At 47.8% G+C, this 18,560-nt stretch overlaps 1 protein-coding gene and 1 non-coding gene across 2 annotated transcripts; one reads left to right on the top strand and one right to left on the bottom strand.

Annotated features, from left to right (window-relative positions):
• The first annotated feature begins 787 nt into the window (after positions 1-787).
• Positions 788-1,438, top strand: LOC144716355 (uncharacterized). Its single transcript, XM_078591478.1, has one exon. The coding sequence runs from the start codon at positions 788-790 to the stop codon at positions 1,436-1,438; it is 651 nt and encodes a 216-aa protein (XP_078447604.1).
• A 9,631-nt stretch (positions 1,439-11,069) lies between these two features.
• Positions 11,070-11,175, bottom strand: LOC144700362 (small nucleolar RNA R71). Its single transcript, XR_013580732.1, has one exon. It is a non-coding gene; the product is annotated as a small nucleolar RNA R71 (small nucleolar RNA).
• Positions 11,176-18,560: the final 7,385 nt, after the last annotated feature.

The raw sequence follows: 18,560 nt of genomic DNA, 5'->3' as shown, positions 1-18,560 counted from the left end.
CAAACAAGGAAAACGAGGTCTCCGACTGCATCGAGGAGTTTAAGGAGTACCGAATGCGATGTAAATTTGTGGATAGTCTGCAAATTCAAATCACATTCTTCGTCCATGGGCTTCGCCCTGACCTAGGGGCTCGAGTACAGGAGCAGAACCCCTCGACCGTCGACCTTGCTTACAGCCTTGTTAAGAGCAACAAGCTCAGTCACCACGACGTTGTGTCGACCACCTCCTCGGCACCCCGGCCCGTTCATTCGACGGCGACGTCCACGACGACTCGCACCACCGCAGCATGGAGCCGGAGTAGTACCGCCACTCAACGACCCTCGGCCCCGCCAGCGACACCGGTCCCGACGCCGACACCACCCACGCCATCGGCGATATCCACGGCTAGATCCCCAAATGCTCCACGCGAGCCAATTCAGTGCTTTAAGTGCAAGGGCTTTGGGCATCGACGGACTGACTGCCCTACCCTCATGGTTATGGACATACACGGGCAACCGGTGGAGGAGCAGCCCGAAGACGACCTCGAGGTAGACGAGTATCCTACCGAGTGCCCAGATGGCGAGGATGTGGATGACCCGCTTGGGTACATCCAAATCACACCGATCACCATGCCATCGACATACCCCATCGCCACCTTGGATACCACCGGGGTTAGGAGCACCACCAATGGTGCCCGGGGCAACCCGGCACCGGCTAGTGCCACCTTGGCTTCCCGATCGGTGACGTCGCTCAGCGCACGTCAATTTTCTACACGTACGTCAAGATTGGTGGACATACCTACAAGCTAATGGTCGACAGTGGTAGCTGTATCAACGGCATCTCCGAGGATACTGCTACTCGTCTCGGACTTCCTTTGCTTCCTCACCCCACTCCATACAATGTGTCGTGGATCGATGCATCGACCATCCCGGTGAAGATGCAGTGCTACGTGCCCCTGAAGATGAGCACGTACGACGAAAAGGTCCTATGTGATGTACTACGAACGAAAATTGGTAGTATTATCCTCGGTCGACCTTGGTTGTACGATCATGACGTACAACTATCGGGAAGGGCAAACACGTGCTCTTTCATCTACGGAGGTCGTAGACTTATATGGTACCCCTCGGTACGGCTACCATCATTACCTACGCAGTTGAGGACGGCGCCGTCCCGCACTACGCCCTCCGCCATTATCACTAATGGCTGCACTTTCCAGCGCGAATTGGAACTTGACTGGGAGTCATCTCCCATATGCTACGCAGTTACACTATCGGACGGAATTACTGAGTTGGAGCACGAGACTCCGCCCCCAGAGATCGCCCGACTCCTCGAGGAGTATGCGGATGTCTTTCCCGCCGAGCTGCCGAGTGAGCTCCCTCCCTTGCGACATATCCAGCACGCCATTGACTTGGTCCTGGGAGCCACTCTCCCTAACCTTCCTAATGGAGGACCATCTTGAGGACGACGCCACAATGACAAACAACCATCTCGAGGATGACGCGACGGGACGTCGTCAGCCACGCCGAGCAGCTCACACCGACGCTCGCCACCCGGGGTTTAAGTACCCCGCGTAAGAACTTTTATCTTTTTACTTATGCTCATTTTCATGTGTGTTTGTATTTTTGGATTCGTGGACTGGGCCAATGTTGTTGGGCCCCGTCCTCGTCGTTTTTACTTTTTATGTTTGGCTTTTGAATTTGTAAGGAGAGGCCGAACCACGTCTCGCGACGGTTCATCCTCTCCCACATTCACTTGGCACCCATCCTCACTATATAAGGGGATGGCATGCCCAAGGAACACCTTGGAAGTCATTGTTGAAAATTGAGTTGCAATTGATCTTCCCCCTATCGTAGTTCTAGTGTAGGGGGTTTGGCTAGCCCCACCCCACTTCGAGATCACTCCGTGGGTAGAGTCCACGTTTCTTCCGTCGAGATCACTCCGGGAGGATCGTGCTGAAGCGTGCCGTCAAGATCACTCCGGCACGGGTTAAAGATTTTCAAGAAGTCGCTGTCCTTCAGGGCTGAGAAGAGTCTCCGTCGAGATCACTCCGGGAATTCTTGGAGTTTCCTGAACGTCATCGACGCCGCGACCAAGCTGGGAATCCGCTCCGTCGAGGGAGCATTGCCCCGACCATCAAGAACCCGATGCCAGCCAGGTTCTTGATCCCCCCCCTGGCCATCTTCCACCACATCCCCCCCCCCCCTTCTCCTTCATCCAGCCCATCTCGCCCACATTTCCTTGGACGCCACCCCTTCACCCTCGCTTCTTGATCATCTAACCCCATTTCTTGATCTTTCCCGCCGATTCTTGAACGCCACCCATTCTCATCCTCCATTTTCCTAAAATTCTTGATCGCCTAACCGCTTCCCCTACCCTTTCTTGATCGCCCTCTCCCCTTCCCTTGCCCTTCTTGATCACCCAACCACCTCTTCTTGCCTTTCTTGATCGCCCTCCCCCTACCCCTACCTTTCTTAATCGCCCACCCTCCTTTCCCCATCGTTTCTTGATTCCCAACCGCCTCCTCTTGCCTTTCTTGATCGCCCACCCTCCTTTCCCCATCGTTTCTTGATTCCCAACCGCCTCCTCTCGCCTTTCTTGATCACCCACCCTCCTTTTCCCCATCGTTTCTTGATTCCCAACCGCCTCCTCTCGCCTTTCTTGATCACCCACCCTCCTTTTCCCCATCGTTTCTTGATTCCCAACCGCCTCCTCTTGCCTTTCTTGATCGTCCACCTTTCTTTCCTCTTGATTTCTTGAATTCTTGATTTCTTGATTTCATGATTTCTTGATTTCTTGATTTCTTGATCTCACCATATCTCCTTGATTCCCCTTCATCCTTCCCTTCGCCCTCCCATCGCCCTCACCTTTCTTGATTTCTTGACTCCCACCCTCTACGCCATAACCGATTTCTTGGTTTTCTGCCCCACCCACACGGCTATTCCCACGATACTTGGTTCGCTGTCTTCCCGCCCACATGGCTGCGCAGTGCGCCAGCCAAGCGCGCGCCTTGTGCGCTGATGGAGGACCATCTCGAGGACGACGCCACGATGACGAAGAACCATCTCGAGGATGACGCGACGGGATGTCGTCAGCCACGCCGAGCAGCTCGCGCCGACGCTCGCCACCCGGGGTTTAAGTACCCCGCGTAAGAACTTTTATCTTTTTACTTATGCTCATTTTCATGTGTGTTTGTATTTTTGGATTCGTGGACTGGGCCAATGTTGTTGGGCCCCGTCCTCGTCATTTTTACTTTTTATGTTTGTATTTTGAATTTGTAAGGGAGGCCGAACCACGTCTCGCGACGGTTCGTCCTCTCCCACGTTCACTTGGCACCCATCCTCACTATATAAGGGGATGGCATGCCTAAGGAACACCTTGGAGTCATTGTTGAAAAGTTTATTCACAATTCGCCTCCCCTATCGAGAGTAGTGTAGGGGTTTCGCTAGCCCCACCCCACGTTGAGATCACTCCGTGGGTAGAGCCCACGCCTCCCGTCGAGATCACTCCGAGGGAGATGTGTTAAAGCGCGCCGTCGAGATCACTCCGGTGCGAGGAAAGAGTTTCAAGAAGCCGCCGCCATCAAGAATCGAAAGAGGCCTTCGTCGAGATTACTCCGGGGGTCTTGGGAGATTCAAGAAGCGTCGCCGACACGCCATCAACCGGGGAAATCTGCTCCGTCGAGGGAGCACACCCCAGATCCGTCAAGAACTCCTCTTTCTTGGAGGGTTCTTGGTTGTTACAGTTCAAGAAAGCCATTTCTTGGTACCTTTTTCCACCCTTCCACCATTTCTTGATCGCCCACCCCCCTTTCCCCATCGTTTCTTGATTCCCAACCGCCTCATCTTGCCTTTCTTGATCGCCCACCCTCCTTTCCCCATCGTTTCTTGATTCCCAACCGCCTCGTCTTGCCTTTCTTGATCGCCCCCCCCTTTCCCCATCGTTTCTTGATTCCCAACCGCCTCGTCTTGCCTTTCTTGATCGCCCACCCTCCTTTCCCCATCGTTTCTTGATTCCCAACCGCCTCGTCTTGCCTTTCTTGATCGCCCCCCCCTTTCCCCATCGTTTCTTGATTCCCAACCGCCTCGTCTTGCCTTTCTTGATCGCCCCCCCCCCTTTCTCCCATCGTTTCTTGATTCCCAACCGCCTCGTCTTGCCTTTCTTGATCGCCTACCCTCCTTTCTCCCATCGTTTCTTGATTCCCAACCGCCTCGTCTTGCCTTTCTTGATAGCCTACCCTCCTTTCTCCCATCGTTTCTTGATTCCCAACCGCCTCGTCTTGCCTTTCTTGATCGCCTACCCTCCTTTCTCCCATCGTTTCTTGATTCCCAACCGCCTCGTCTTGCCTTTCTTGATCGCCCACCCTCCTTTCCCCATCGTTTCTTGATCCCCAACCGCATCCTCTTGTCTTTCTTGATCGCCCACTTTCTTTCCCCTTGATTTCTTGATTTCTTGATTTCTTGATTTCTTGAATTCTTGATTTCATGATTTCTTGATTTCTTGATCTCACCATATCTCCTTGATTCCCCTTCGTTCTCTTCTTCGCCCTCATCTTTCTTGATTTCTTGATTCCCACCCTCTACGCCATAACCGATTACTTGGTTTTCTGCCCCACCCCCACGACTATTCCCACGATACTTGGTTCGCTGTCTTGCCCGCCCACACGACTACGCCGTGCGCCAGCCAAGCGCGCGCCTTGTGCGCCCTCTGCTCCGACTTTTGTTGCACGCCACCCGTGGACTCAGCTCTCTGCTGGTAGTTACGACCGCACCGTCCGCACCCGGTTTTGTCCTCGCCAACGACACTCATCCGCACGACCCGACACTAAGCATCCGCTCGACGACTTGGACGCCTTGGACCAAGCGATACAAAGGTCAGTCTCGTCTCCCCTCTATAAACTCCAGTATTATTATCTTCGACAGTCTCGTCTTCCCCTATCGCGTCCGCTACCGTGATATTCTCGAACATCATCGGATAGGACTAGCCACCTTGTCGAGCATAGGGATTCTTACGGTAGACGGACTGTCATCCGACTTGGACGCCGAACGCTCCACGGCTGTTAGATGCCCATCACTTAGTAGACGTCTAGTAGGTCCAGCGGGTCATTGGGAGTTTGATCTTAGGTTCACTCGTCTCTCTTTGATCGGTACGGCCGACGTCGTTATCCATCAAGTCCTTATCTGCTCATTCGTATTTTCTCATCATTCGGCTTACATCCCATACATTCGCATCATAACCCTGTGACGTGAAATGCGCCGATCGATCCCGGCTGTCGTCGTTTCACATCATGCGCCCTCTGCTCCGACTCTTGCTACACACCACCCGTGGACTCAGCTCTCTGCTGGTAGTTACAACCGCACTGTCCACACCCGGTTTCGTCCTCGTCAACGACACTCGCCCGCACGATCGAACACTAAGCATCCGCTCGACGACTTGGATGCCTTGGACTAAGTGATACAAAGGTCAGTCTCGTCTCCCCTCCATAAACTCCAGTATTATTATCTTTGACAATCTCGTCTTCCCCTATCGCGTCCGCTATCGCGATATTCTCGAACACCATCGGATAGAACTAGCCACCTTGTCGAGTGTAGGGATTCTTGTGGTAGATAGACTGTCATCCGACTTGGATGCCGAACGCTCCAGGGTTGTTAGACGCCCCTCACTTAGTAGACGTCTAGTAGGTCCAGTGTGTCATTGGGAGTTTGATCTTAGGATCACTCCTCTCTCGTTGACCGGTACGGCCGACGTCGCTATCCGTCAAGCCCTTATCTGCTCATTCGTATTTTCTCATCATTCGGCTTACATCCCATACATTCGCATCACAATCTTGTGACGTGAAACGCGCCGATCGATCCCGGCCGTCGTCGTTTCACATCACTTCCCCACTACCGGATGGATCCGGTTAAGTATGAAGAGTTATACTCCCAGGTGAAGGATCTCCTAGCTAAAGGCTTAATTAGAGAGCGCCTTAGCCCGTGTGCCGTACCAGCCCTTCTCGCCCCAATGAAGGATTGTACTTGGAGGATGTGGTGCGACTCGTGGGCAATCAACAAGATCACGGTGAAATACCGTTTTCTGATACCACGAGTTCAGGATCTATTTGATGAGATGGTAGGCGCCTCTATCTTCTCCAAGATAGACTTACGGAGTGGTAACCATCAAGTCAGGATTAGACCCGGCGACGAATGGAAGACGGCGTTCAAGATAAAGGATGGCTTGTTCGAACGGAACGTAATGCCGTTTGGATTATCAAATGCACCTAACACCTTCCAACGCTTGATGAACGAGGTGCTACGACCATATATTGGTAGATTTGTCCTCGTATACTTCGACGACATTCTAGTGTACAGTAGAACCAGGGAGGAACATGCACAACACCTACGTCACGTGTGCACCTCACTACGCCAGGAGAAACTATACGCACACCCGAAGAAGTGTACCTTCTTCCCCTTCGAGGTCTCCTTCCTCGGCTTTATCCTATCCACGAACGGAGTGGCCGTCGATCCGGCCAAGATCGATGCCATCGTCTCCTGGCCCAAGCTTAAGAGCATCCACGACGTCCGTAGTTTTATTGGACTCGCCACCTTCTATCGAAGGTTCATTCCAGGGTTTAGTGGAATTACTGCGCCAATCACTGATATCCTCAAGGGGGATAAGTTCGAGTGGACACCTACCACCGACTAGGCCTCCGAGCTTCTTAAGAATCTCATGACCAAGGCTCCGGTCCTCAAGCTCCCGGATTTCAACAAGGTTGATGTAATACGGTACGGCCGGGATCGACGGCTCGTATTACGCCACAGAGATGCTCAATGGATGTCCAATATGCCAATGAATGCGCGTTAAAATCCTCAAGAGTGAAGAGGACGGGCCGACGGTGGGGCGACAATTTAGAAAGTTCTAAGACGGCGGCTTAGTCTAGATTGACTCCAAGTGACCCACAGAATCTCCCGATCGAGCACGTCGTGAGGGCGCTTTACCGCCCCCAAGAGTTCACCCTCAACGACTATAATCTGAACGTCAATCTCAAAGAAATCCTATCACTCGATGAAGGTGGCTAGCCTAACCGAACGATTACGTTAACAAGCAACAGAGGAAATCGATAGAGAAAGACAGCACTGTAGGGAGCAATAATACTGTCAAACGGGAAGGGATGAGGGAAGAACCTGAATACGCTCTGTCAACAACGGACGGTCGGTGAAAATGGACGTGTGATGCACGAGCAGCCAGCAATCGCGACGGGAGGGCCCTCCCGAAACTGAGAAGGCTAGTGGCCGATCGAACGTCGTGACTAGTTGAGGCAAGATCTGTCACCGACGGAGATTGCAGGCGGTCCTTTCTTCAGCAGTGACCGGCGCGGGAGTCCACCGTTTGTGGCGCGTGAAGGGTAGCTGTTCGACACAGGGCGGGCGTTCTCTGGTGGATGGAACCGCGGAGACATGTTGCGCCTCGGGGAGACGGTGCAAGACCTGGGGCGTCACTCGCCCAGAGGATTAGGCAAAGGCGCGGCCGCGGGGCGCCTGACCACGGGGGGGCGAGTGGGGCAGGATCACCGACGGGGAAAGGAGCGCGCGCGGAGACTATCGAGCGGGCACGCGCCAAGGGGAGAGCCGTGAGCTCCCAGGAACACATCGAGCTGATGACCGGGTGGGGAGCGGCGACTGCTGCGGCTCAGGCTGGGAATCGCGGAGCGGCGACAGTCAACGGCTATGGCCGGAGGGCGTTCCTCGGCTGATGGGTGTTGCTCCGACGGACGGTGGGGCGTCCTCACACGCAGGGGGAGGGCTAGGCCGAGTAGGCTCCGTAGACCGGCGGGATGATCCGGCAGGTGGAGGGGCAGATCCACCTCAGGGACCCTGGATTGGAAGTTGAACAGCCTCTGGCAGCAGGCCATAGGAAGAAGAAGGGGACTTGCTATTTTATGAACTAACGTAGAAGGAATAAGATAATGCAGACTATCGTTTTTTTTTCCAAAAGACTCTTTATGCTCTTGGGCATGCCTTCCCCTTATATAGGGGGGGGGAAGGGTCCCAAGAGGCCACACAGAGAGGAGCGGGCCGTCGCATGACGTGGCCCTCCTCTTTACATGTAATGAAAGAGAACGATACGGACTAGGCCTAACACACGGCCCGGTCTGAATATTTATCACAAATAACCAAATAAGCAAATAAGCAAATAATAAGAGACTTACAAAGAGTACTTGAATTCGGGGTCGCGTGCGTCGGCACGAGCGGCTCGGAGAGGTCGAACGCGTCCCGTGGTGAAGTCGGTGTCGTCGCGATGGTCCCCCATCAAAGGTATTTGAGGTCGCATGTGACGCATCCGTAGTCAGAATCGGAGGAGTACTCAGCCAAGAGGGACACCATATCGAGTACTTCAGCGAAAAGCTCAATGATACTCGAAAATGGTACGACAACTACGATCGAGAGTTCTACGCTCTCGTTCAGTCTGATAACACCCGCATTTTGGTCTTTATTTCATGTTATTAGCATGATTTATGCATTTAAAAGGCTTAAAATTGGGTTGTTATCATATATTTACACGAAAATAATGCTTTCAGGTAATTTCTGATTTTTCCCTAATTTTCTGTTAATTATATGAATTTGTTAGAATTTATTAAAGCTCGAAATAATTATTTTTGGATGAAAATGGCACATTAAAAATTTTATTTCGACATTTATCAACATGGGAATGAATCAGGGAATTTTCTAGAATTTTCTAGAATTTTGTAGAATTTTTCAGGAATTTTTATGAATTTTCTGGGATTTATTTCAAGAAGAAATGCATTTATTCTATTAAAAAGGGCATATTTATAAGAGAAAAAAATGTATTTATGCAATTTCTAGACTTTTCGGGGCCTTTTTGCCACGTTTCGTTGCAAAAGACCCTGAAAACAGCTCTCGGTCGCCATGGTAGGCGTAAAGATCCAATTTAAAATCATTCAGGGTTTATTTGCAATTGCATTATTAATTTTAGAGAAAATCGGAGGAGAGAGACTGCCCAAAGGACATATATACAAATACCTCTGGGCGGCGTCAGATATCAATAATCTGTTTTATGAAGGGCTTTGTTGAAAAAGCGCGCCGGTGCCTTCCGCCACGTCGACGTGGCGTAATCATAGCCGTTGGATTAAAATCCAATGGATATGAGATGTGCGCTACACGCAGGAGGTAAGTACACCGCCCGTGCAGCGCATACAAAGCGCGTGCACGGGTGGTGACGTGGCGACAGTTTAATGGATAAGGTATAAAGAAACGCACCGGTACGTGCGTAGCGATGCATATGCAAATCCCGCTTTTTGATTTTCTTTTGTTTTTATTTTTTTTCGCAGGTGGGGTACGTGGCGCGACGAGAGAGAGCCCGCCAAAGAAATTTGAAATGCGGCAACCAATAGGCTGCCGACACGTCATTGCATGAATTAAGAAATAAATCAATTTTAATCCAATGGTTAAAATTGGTTAAAATTGATTTATTAATAACTTTTGATCCTGAAGTCCGATTGAGATGATTTTTTTATGGATTTGCTCGTCTTGATCCCCTCTTTATATCTGTATGGTTGGATCATTCAGATATAGCCTACATGGATGGATAAAAATTAATTACTAAACGGGGGTAAAATGGTGATTTTCACCATGTAACCTAGGTATAAAAGCTGAATTTCGAGAGGAGGGGCTCATTCTAGAGGGTGCTTCATCACAGCTGCAAGACAGAGAGGAGTCCCAGCCTGGATCAACAGTTTTGGCTTTTTTTTCTTTCATTGTATTCAATGTTTTGTGCATTTTGAATGAAATAGGTTAAGTTGTTTGTTTCTCCATCTCCATTCTAGTCTGAACTTCTAAATCGCTTGGCTTGAGCGGCATTTACAAGCCCTGATTAGGATTGAGAGGAGAAATTGAGAAGTTTTACCTGGGCATTCAATTGCATTACAAAAGAAAATTCTAAAAAACTTAGTTTTAATTCTTAGAATTCTCAATTTCCCCATTTTAGTTCTGAATTATCAATCTGCAAAAATCAACCCAACTCATTTTAAGAACCCTCTTTCAACCTCTCTAAATGACTTCTTGGATCCTTTAATTAGGATCAAAGAAGGAAATTTAGAGCCCTTAATTCTTCTTGTCTTCTCATCTCTTCTATCCCCCTCTCTAAATTCTCACCTAATTAGGGTGACTTGATCCTCATTGAAGATCAAATTCACTCTAATTAGGATCTAAAACACCAAAAATAAAATCAAATTGAAATTCCTACTTGCCTCCCTTGGATGGCAGTCATACTTATCACTATACATATCAAGTAGAGTTTTATAAATTTTATTGCATAAGCCAAAAATTCACAACGACAAGGGCTAAAAAATTTTGCATAATTTTCACCCCTATTTTCGAGTTATCAATTGGTGCCATTGCCGGGGAGGCAACACTTAGGAATTCAACATATTTTTATTTGTAAACACATTGGTCAATTGTTGCTCACGAGTTTGTTAAGTCTCCTTATTATTCATTTTGATTTAAGACGGTATTTGGTTTTTAACGACTAACGAGTGTTGTGTTTGAATTAGTGGTTTTGTATGAAGCTTAGGTCTGGAATTGAATGAGGGAGCAGTGAGAGAAATCCCCCTGTAGTAGATTCCACAACACCCGAGTCGTCTTTCACCGAACCCACATTCGTAGAGGAGATATTGATTAGACCCATACCAATGGACCCAATAGGTAATGGAACAGGAAACCCTGAGGTAGTTAACAATGGACGGAGGAGGATTAGAGAGTATTCCCCACCAGCAGAAACCCCCATCTTAACCAGGATATCTGCCCCGATTGGAGAAGATGTGATGTTTAGAATCGATCCACACCAATTTCAGCTATTACCGTCCTTTTTGGGGAAGGCAAACGAAGAGCCCTATGACTTCTTAGAAAAATTTTACGAAGCATGTGATAGTTGCACTTACCCCAGAATTTCCAAGGAAGTTGTGAGAATGAACTTATTCCCTCATGCCCTTAAGGATAGAGCCAAGGATTGGTTTAGAACATTGGGAACAAATTTTGAATCATGGAATGATATGGAGAAGAGCTTCTTAAAAAGATATTATACATTGGCTAGGACAAATTCTTTCAGAAGAGAGATTAGAAATTTTCAGCAGGGAAATGATACATTTAGCGAAGCATGGGAGAGATTGATGGGGCTCATTAGGAAGTGCCCCCACCATGGCATTCAAAAATGGGAGTTAGTGCAAATTTTTTATGAAGGCTTGAATGATGTGGAGAAAGGCAGAGTTGATATCTCAAGTGGAGGAGCAATAGCTGACATGTATGAAGATGAAGCTATGGCACTACTACAAAAAATGTTTGATAATTTAGCCTATCACCAAGATGCCTCCGATCATGTTGGGGTTACCCCTCGGAAAGGTCAACTGTTGGATGTTAGAGGGGTTGAACCCCAGATTACTATGGATAGAATTGAAAAACAGATAGGTGTAATGATGGGAAAAGCCATGGAAAAGATGAATGAAAAAATGATCTCACTATGGCAAGGTCAGAATAGCGGAGGAGCACCCAACCAAATAAATCGATGTGAAATGTGCTCAAGTGATACCCACACCGGAGAAGAATGCCCTATGATATCAGAAGTGAATGCTATAGGCAGGCAAGAAGGGAGCAATGTCCAATGGGGAACTAGAGGAAACTTAGGAGGACAGGGATGGAACAACAACAACCGACCACCCCAACAATAGTTCCAATCCAAGGCGAACAATCCCCACCACCAACAACATTATCAACCTTACCGAAATTTTTCAGATCCCACTAATGCGACTGATGGAGGACCATCGTGCCGATGACGACCTGATGATGGCGACGACAACAGCCGGACGACCGACGACGACTCGCCAGCAGCCACGTCGGACAGCTCGTGCCGACGTCCGCAACCCGGGGTTTAAGTACTCCGGGTAGGTTCGAACAATTTATATTTTTTCTATGTGTATTTTCTTTGCATTTCGAATTATGGATTGGGCCAGTATCGTAGGGCCCATCCTCGTCTTTATTTTCATTTTAAGATTGTATTTTGATTTTGTAAGGAGAGGTCGAACCACGTCTCATGACGGTTCAACCTCTCCCCACGTCTCCTTGGCACCCCTCCTCCCTATATAAGGGGAGGGCATGCCCAAGGGACTACTTGGAAGTTTTTGAATTGAAATTGTTTCAAGAATCTTCCCCCTATCGTAGTCGTAGCGTAGGGGGTTTGGCTAGCCCCACCTCTTCGTCGAGACCACTCCGAGGAGTAGAGCCCACGTCCTGTCCGTCGAGATCACTCCGGGCATGACGTGTTCAACCGCATCGCCGAGATCACTCCGCACGCTGAAGATTTTCAAGAAGCTGTTGAAATCGAGAATCGAGAGCACCCATCGAGATCACTCTGGGCGTCCTTGAAGGTTCGCGACGACTACGGCGCCGCGCTGCATTCGGTAAATCATCTCCAACGAGGAGAACCACCCGCGACCCACCAAGAACTCACCCCGCCAGGTTCTTGGCTCTACCCATCCACCCCCTTCTCCTTCATCCAGCCCATCTCGCCCACATTTCCTTGGACGCCACCCCTTCACCTCGCTTCTTGATCATCTAACCCCATTTCTTGATCTTTCCCGATTCTTGAACGCCACCCATTCTCATCCCCATTTTCTTGAAATTCTTGATCGCCCAACCGCTTCCCCTACCCTTTCTTGATCGCCCTTTCCCCTTCCCCTGCCCTTCTTGATCGCCCAACCACCTCTTCTTGCCTTTCTTGATCGCCCTCCCCCTACCCTGCCTTTCTTGATCGCCCACCCTCCTTTCCCCTTCGTTTCTTGATTCCCACCCGCCTCCTCTTGCCTCTCTTGATCGCCCACCCTCCTTTCCCCATCGTTTCTTGATTCCCAACCGCCTCCTCTTGCCTTTCTTGATCGCCCACCCTCCTTTCCCCATCGTTTCTTGAATCTTCCTCTTCACCCTCATCGTTCTTGACCATCTTCCACCACTTTCCATCGTTTCTTGAATCTTCCTCTTCACCCTCATCGTTCTCGACCATTCCCCACCACCTTCCATCGTTCTTGACCATAACCACCCCATTCTTGCATCACCCTTTGGCTTTCCCCCCCCCCCTTTCTTGATTCGACCGCCACTTCTCCCATTGCCGCCCCACCCAGAACTCTGATTCCCGACCACCCGCATCACCGCCGCGTCGGGACCCGCTCTGCCGCGACCCCACGCCGCGTGGACCCATTCGCGCCGCGACTCCGCGCCGCCGCGCCGCCAGCGCGCGACTCGCGCCCAGCCGTGATCCGACCGTGCGCCGCGAGTTCGCGCCCCGCCGCGGGTCCGCCAATCGCCATGGTTCTGCCGCACTCTGTGGCTCCACGCCGCGCCGAGGCTTCGCCCCGCGTCATCAACCCCCCTGCGCCGCCGTTCTGCCCTGTACCGTGGCTCTACGCCACCGCCACTGCCAATTGCGACCGGTGCCGCCCCGTCACTTGCGCCAAGCCACGTTGATCCCTCCCGGCATTCCGGCCTACGACAAGATGAATCCGTCCCCGGAACGCTATCTCTACGCCCGTCTTCGATACGCCGTGGACTACATATTTTAAGGTCAGCTCGTCTCCTCTCCCTCCTTAACCAGTATTATTACATGTTCCAGTGTCGTCCTCCGCTATCGCATCCTCTGCCGCCACTCATCACTCGACGACGGATTAGGAACAGCCACTGTTGTGGGAGCAGGACTTTCTTTAGGTAAACGGTCTGTCACTTGATCTTTAAATTCCAAACTTATCAGGGCCGTTAGACGCCCCTCTCATCTAGACGTCTAGTGGTCTTGAGGGTCATTGGGAGTCTGACTTTCGGATCAATCTATTTGGTGATCGTCACCGTCCATCGCGTTATCTCCTTGTGTCTTAACTGCTCGATCATAAAATCTCATTGTGTTTGCATCATATCATCATTATTCCTGTGACGCGAAACGCGCCGCTCGATCCCGGCCGTCGGCGTTTCGCATCAGCGACTCTCACCAAGGTCATCGAGGAGCTGCAAGAAGACAAGAAAAGGATGCTCAAGCTTTTTGAAGAAATGGAGGAGAGGCATCGGAGGGAGATGGAGAAGCTCAAGGCGGAGATCGGCCTTCACAGCGGTCAACAATTTGCGCATGGGGGAACACCGCAAGGTACGTGTGAAGACCCTATGAAGATGGGCGCCAAATCAGGTAAACTCCCTACTCAGGCCTGTATTAATCATAGCAATTTACTTTATGTTGATGACATGTGTAGTGTAGTTAATGAGCATATTCATGACATGCATGCATTGACTGAACAACAAGAAATAGGAGAGCTGAGTGCTATATCAAAACTTAGGAGTGGGAAAGAGTTGGCTAATCCATTTGCAACTATAGAGAAACGAAATGAAGTGGAGGATAAGTTGGAGGAAGTAGAAAAGGATGAGGATGAAGGGGTAGAGGAAAATCTGGAAAAGGAACCCAACCCCAAAACATATTGCCCACCTATCCCTTTCCCTAGTGCCTTACAAGCGAAGAAAGAAAAATCGAAAGACAGCCCACTTCTTGAGTATTTGAAAGAGGCTACGGTCGAAATTCCTGTTTTAGATGCGATCCAGTACATCCATGATTATTCTAAATTTGTGAAAAACCTGTGTACACCTCCTAGGAAGCAAAAGAGGATTCAACTTTGTGAGAATATTAGTTCATTTTTTCTGCATGAATTACCTCAAAAGCGCAAGGATCCAGGAGCACCAGTGATCAAATGCGAAATTAGGGGTGAAGTATTCACCAAAGCCTTACTGGATTCAGGAGCAAGTGAGAATATCATGCCTAAGGCCTTATTTGAGACTTTTAAATTTGGTGAATTACAACCTGTAAATTTAGAATTGCAGTTAGCGGACGGATCAATTAGAAGACCGTGTGGACAGTTGGTGGATGTGGTGATGAAAGTAGAAAAGTGTTCATTTCCTGTCGATTTTATAGTAGTGGATGTAAAAATTTCAGGAAAAATTTGTCATGCACCGATTATTTTAGGACGGCCATTCCTAGCTACCGCAAGAGTGAACACAGATTGGAATGCAGGAAAAATTAAATTGCGCATGGGAAAAGAAGAGGTTGAGTGACCAATCTCTCAATTGATGAAGTATCCCAATAGTAGCCAGGAAGACATTTATACATGTTCCCTAGATGACGAAAATGATGAATGCCATGCTATAGGGAAAGTAGTATATGAGGTGATGGCGGTGAATGAGAGTGCTTATGAGGGGGAGAAGGATGACCATGGTGAAATGAAGGGTGAAAACATGAATAACTACAGATCTACGCCCCACTGTAATTAGAATTGAAACCTCTTCCTTCTCACCTTAAATATGTTTTTTTAGGTCCAAGAAAGACATATCCATTAATCATCTCTTCAACCCTCACTTTAGAGCAGGAAGTTAACCTATTAGATGTATTACGACAGCATAACAGCGCTATTGGATGGACCATAGACGACATCAAGGGAATTAGTCCTGATATCTGTCAGCATAGAATTTTTATCGAGGAAGGATCCAAACCATCAGTTCAGCATCAACGTAGATTAAATCCTTATCTTTACGATGTGGTGTCGAAGGAGATTACCAAATGGCTGAAAGCAGGATTCATTTACCCAATTTCAGATAGTAAGTGGGTGAGTCCAATTCATGTGGTACCTAAAAAAACAGGGATTACTGTCCAAAAGAATCAGGATGGAGAAGAGATCCAGACGAGGGTAGCATCGAGTTGGCGAGTATGCATAGATTACCGAAAGTTAAATCTAGCAACAAAAAAAGACCATTATCCTCTACCTTTCATTGATCAAATACTTGAAAAATTAGCTGGACAGAGTTTTTATTGTTTCTTGGATGGGTACTCAGGATATAATCAAATTAGCATTCATGAAAGTGACCAAGATAAAACTACGTTCACGTGTCCTTTAGGAACATTTGCTTTTAGAAAAATGCCATTTGGACTTTGTAATGCACCAGCAACCTTTCAAAGGTGTATGAGTGCAATGTTTTTTGATCTAATTGGTACATGTCTTGAAGTTTTCATGGATGACTTTTCCTTGTTTGGTGAATCTTTTGAGTCTTGTTTGTCTAACTTGGATAAAGTGTTACAGAGTTGCGAAGAAAACAAGTTAGTGCTCAGTTGGGAGAAATCCCATTTTATGGTGGACAGGGGGATCCTCCTAGGTCATCATATTAGCAAGGAGGGGCTGGCTGTGGACAAGGCAAAGATCGAGATCATCAAGGAGCTTCCACTTCCATCGACCCTAAAGCAACTTAGGGGTTTTTTGGGCCATGCCGGCATTTATCGTCGCTTTATTAAAGATTTTGCCAAAGTGGCTAAACCTCTCACTTTGCTTCTATCTAAAGACAAAGAACTTATTTTGAATGATGAATGCAATTTGGCTTTTAATTTGATTAAAGAAGCATTAGTTACGGGTCCCATCTTACAAGCTCCAAATTGGAGTGAACCCTTTGAGATTTTTTGTGATGCTTCAGATTATGTAGTGGGAGCTGTTTTGGGACAACGCAAAGACAAGAAACCGACAGCTATTTATTATGCAAGTAAGATTCTCGACGCCGCTCAGGTAAATTACTCTACCGCAGAGAAGGAATTACTTGCAATTGTCTTTGCTTTGGATAAGATTATAATCTTTTCAGATCATGCTGCACTTAAACATTTGTTAAGTAAGAAAGAGACAAAACCTAGATTAATGAGATGGATCCTACTTATGCAAGAATTCGACATTGAAATTAAAGACAGGCGGGGAGTGGATAATGGTGCGGCTGATCACCTCTCCCGCCTATCATTGCCAGCCCTAAGTCCCATCACAGATTATTTTCCTGACGAGCATATTTTAGAAATTTCTACACGGAAATTGCCTTGGTATGCTCATATAGTAAACTACTTAGGAACCGGGCAATTGCAACAAGGTTGGGATTATGATGATAGAAAAAAGTTTTTTAAGGATATCAAGTATTACTATTGGGATGAGCCTGAATTATTTAGATTGGGCGTCGATCAAATTTTTAGGAGATGTATACCCGAGGATGAACAATGGAGAGTCTTGGAATCGTATCACTCATCCTTGTGCGGAGGACACAACGCCTCCAAGATAACGGCACATAAGGTCCTACAATGTGGATTTTATTGGCCTCATCTTCATCGGGATGCATATGAATTCTGCAAGAGATGCATTCGATGTCAAGCGGTGGTCAATGTAAGTCGCAATGCCTCTATGCCTTTAAACCCTATCCTTGAAGTTGAGTTGTTTGATCTTTGGGGCATTGATTTCATGGGACCCTTTCCTCCTTCTTTGGGCTATGAATATATTTTGGTAGATGTTGATTATGTCTCTAAGTGGGTAGAAGCCATACCAACACGAAAAAATGATCATAAAGAAGTTGTTAAATTTGTCAAGGATAATATTTTCTCTCGGTTTGGATGCCCACGAGCCATTATTAGCGATGGTGGAACTCATTTCAATAACAAAGTCTTTAAAGAATTGTTAAAATGATATGGAGTTCATCATCGGCTTACCACTCCGTATCATCCTCAAGCCAATGGCCAAGTGGAAGTCTCCAATAGAGAAATTAAAAAAATCTTGAAGAAAAGTATTAACCCTAATGGAAAGGATTGGTCGAGCAAGTTGCCGGATGCGTTATGGGCATATCGGACGGCATATAAAACCCCGTTAGGAATGTCGCCGTTCAGGTTCGTGTTTGGAAAAGCTTGTCATCTCCCTTTAGAGATCGAACATCGCGCTTTATGGGCTATCAAGAAACTTAACTTATCGTTAGATGATGCAGGTGACCATCGCTTATTGCAGCTGCATGAATTGGAGGAGTTGCGTAACGAAGCATACAAAAATTCACGCATCTACAAAGCCAAGATGAAAGCATTCCATGATCAACACATACACAGGAAGGTTTTTGCCAATGGCCAAAAAGTATGGTTATATAATTCTCGGCTTAAACTGTTTCCAGGAAAGCTTAAATCAAGATGTGATGGACCTTATGTAGTATGTCAACATTTCGACAATGGGTCTGTTCTCCTTCGAGATCCAACACATGGAGCTGAATTCAAGGTCAATGGGCAGCGTTTGAAACCCTTCCTTGAACACGAGCCGCACCCCCCTAATGAAGACATTTCTTTAGAAGCGGCGACATCACCCTCTACTTAAGAGCATCAATAAGATTTGTTTTCTTTTCATTACGTTTTAGGATTCATTTTTTCTTTGCATTATTTTCTTTTACTATTATAGCTCCTTACTTTTGTTGCATCTCTTGTGGTAACTTTGACCAGGTTGCGGGAGTATGTAATTCAGCAAATCCGAGTTATCGCCAGGATCTCTTGTTCATAATGCTAAAGGGCCCATATCCTCCATATCACTGTTTGCCCCTCTAACCTCAATTTTATTCTTCATGATTTTAGTAGCTTTGCATTGAGGACAATGCAGGTTTTAGTGGGGGGGAGATAGTTCATTTTTAGGTGACAAACTATGGTTCATGCATTTAATTTTACAGAATTCTACATGAATTGAACCTGTTTTT

This window comes from Wolffia australiana, chromosome 2, assembly GCF_029677425.1.
Source record: "Wolffia australiana isolate 7733 chromosome 2, ASM2967742v1".
In the NCBI taxonomy this organism is placed as follows: Eukaryota; Viridiplantae; Streptophyta; class Magnoliopsida; order Alismatales; family Araceae; genus Wolffia; species Wolffia australiana.
The sequence above is the reverse complement of the archived record's forward strand: the minus strand, read 5'-3'. Positions and strand labels throughout refer to the sequence as shown.

What these genes read in the sequence shown, in the direction of transcription:
- LOC144716355 (XM_078591478.1), top strand. Translation starts at nt 788, where the DNA reads ATGGTCGACAGTGGTAGCTGTATCAACGGCATCTCCGAGGATACTGCT.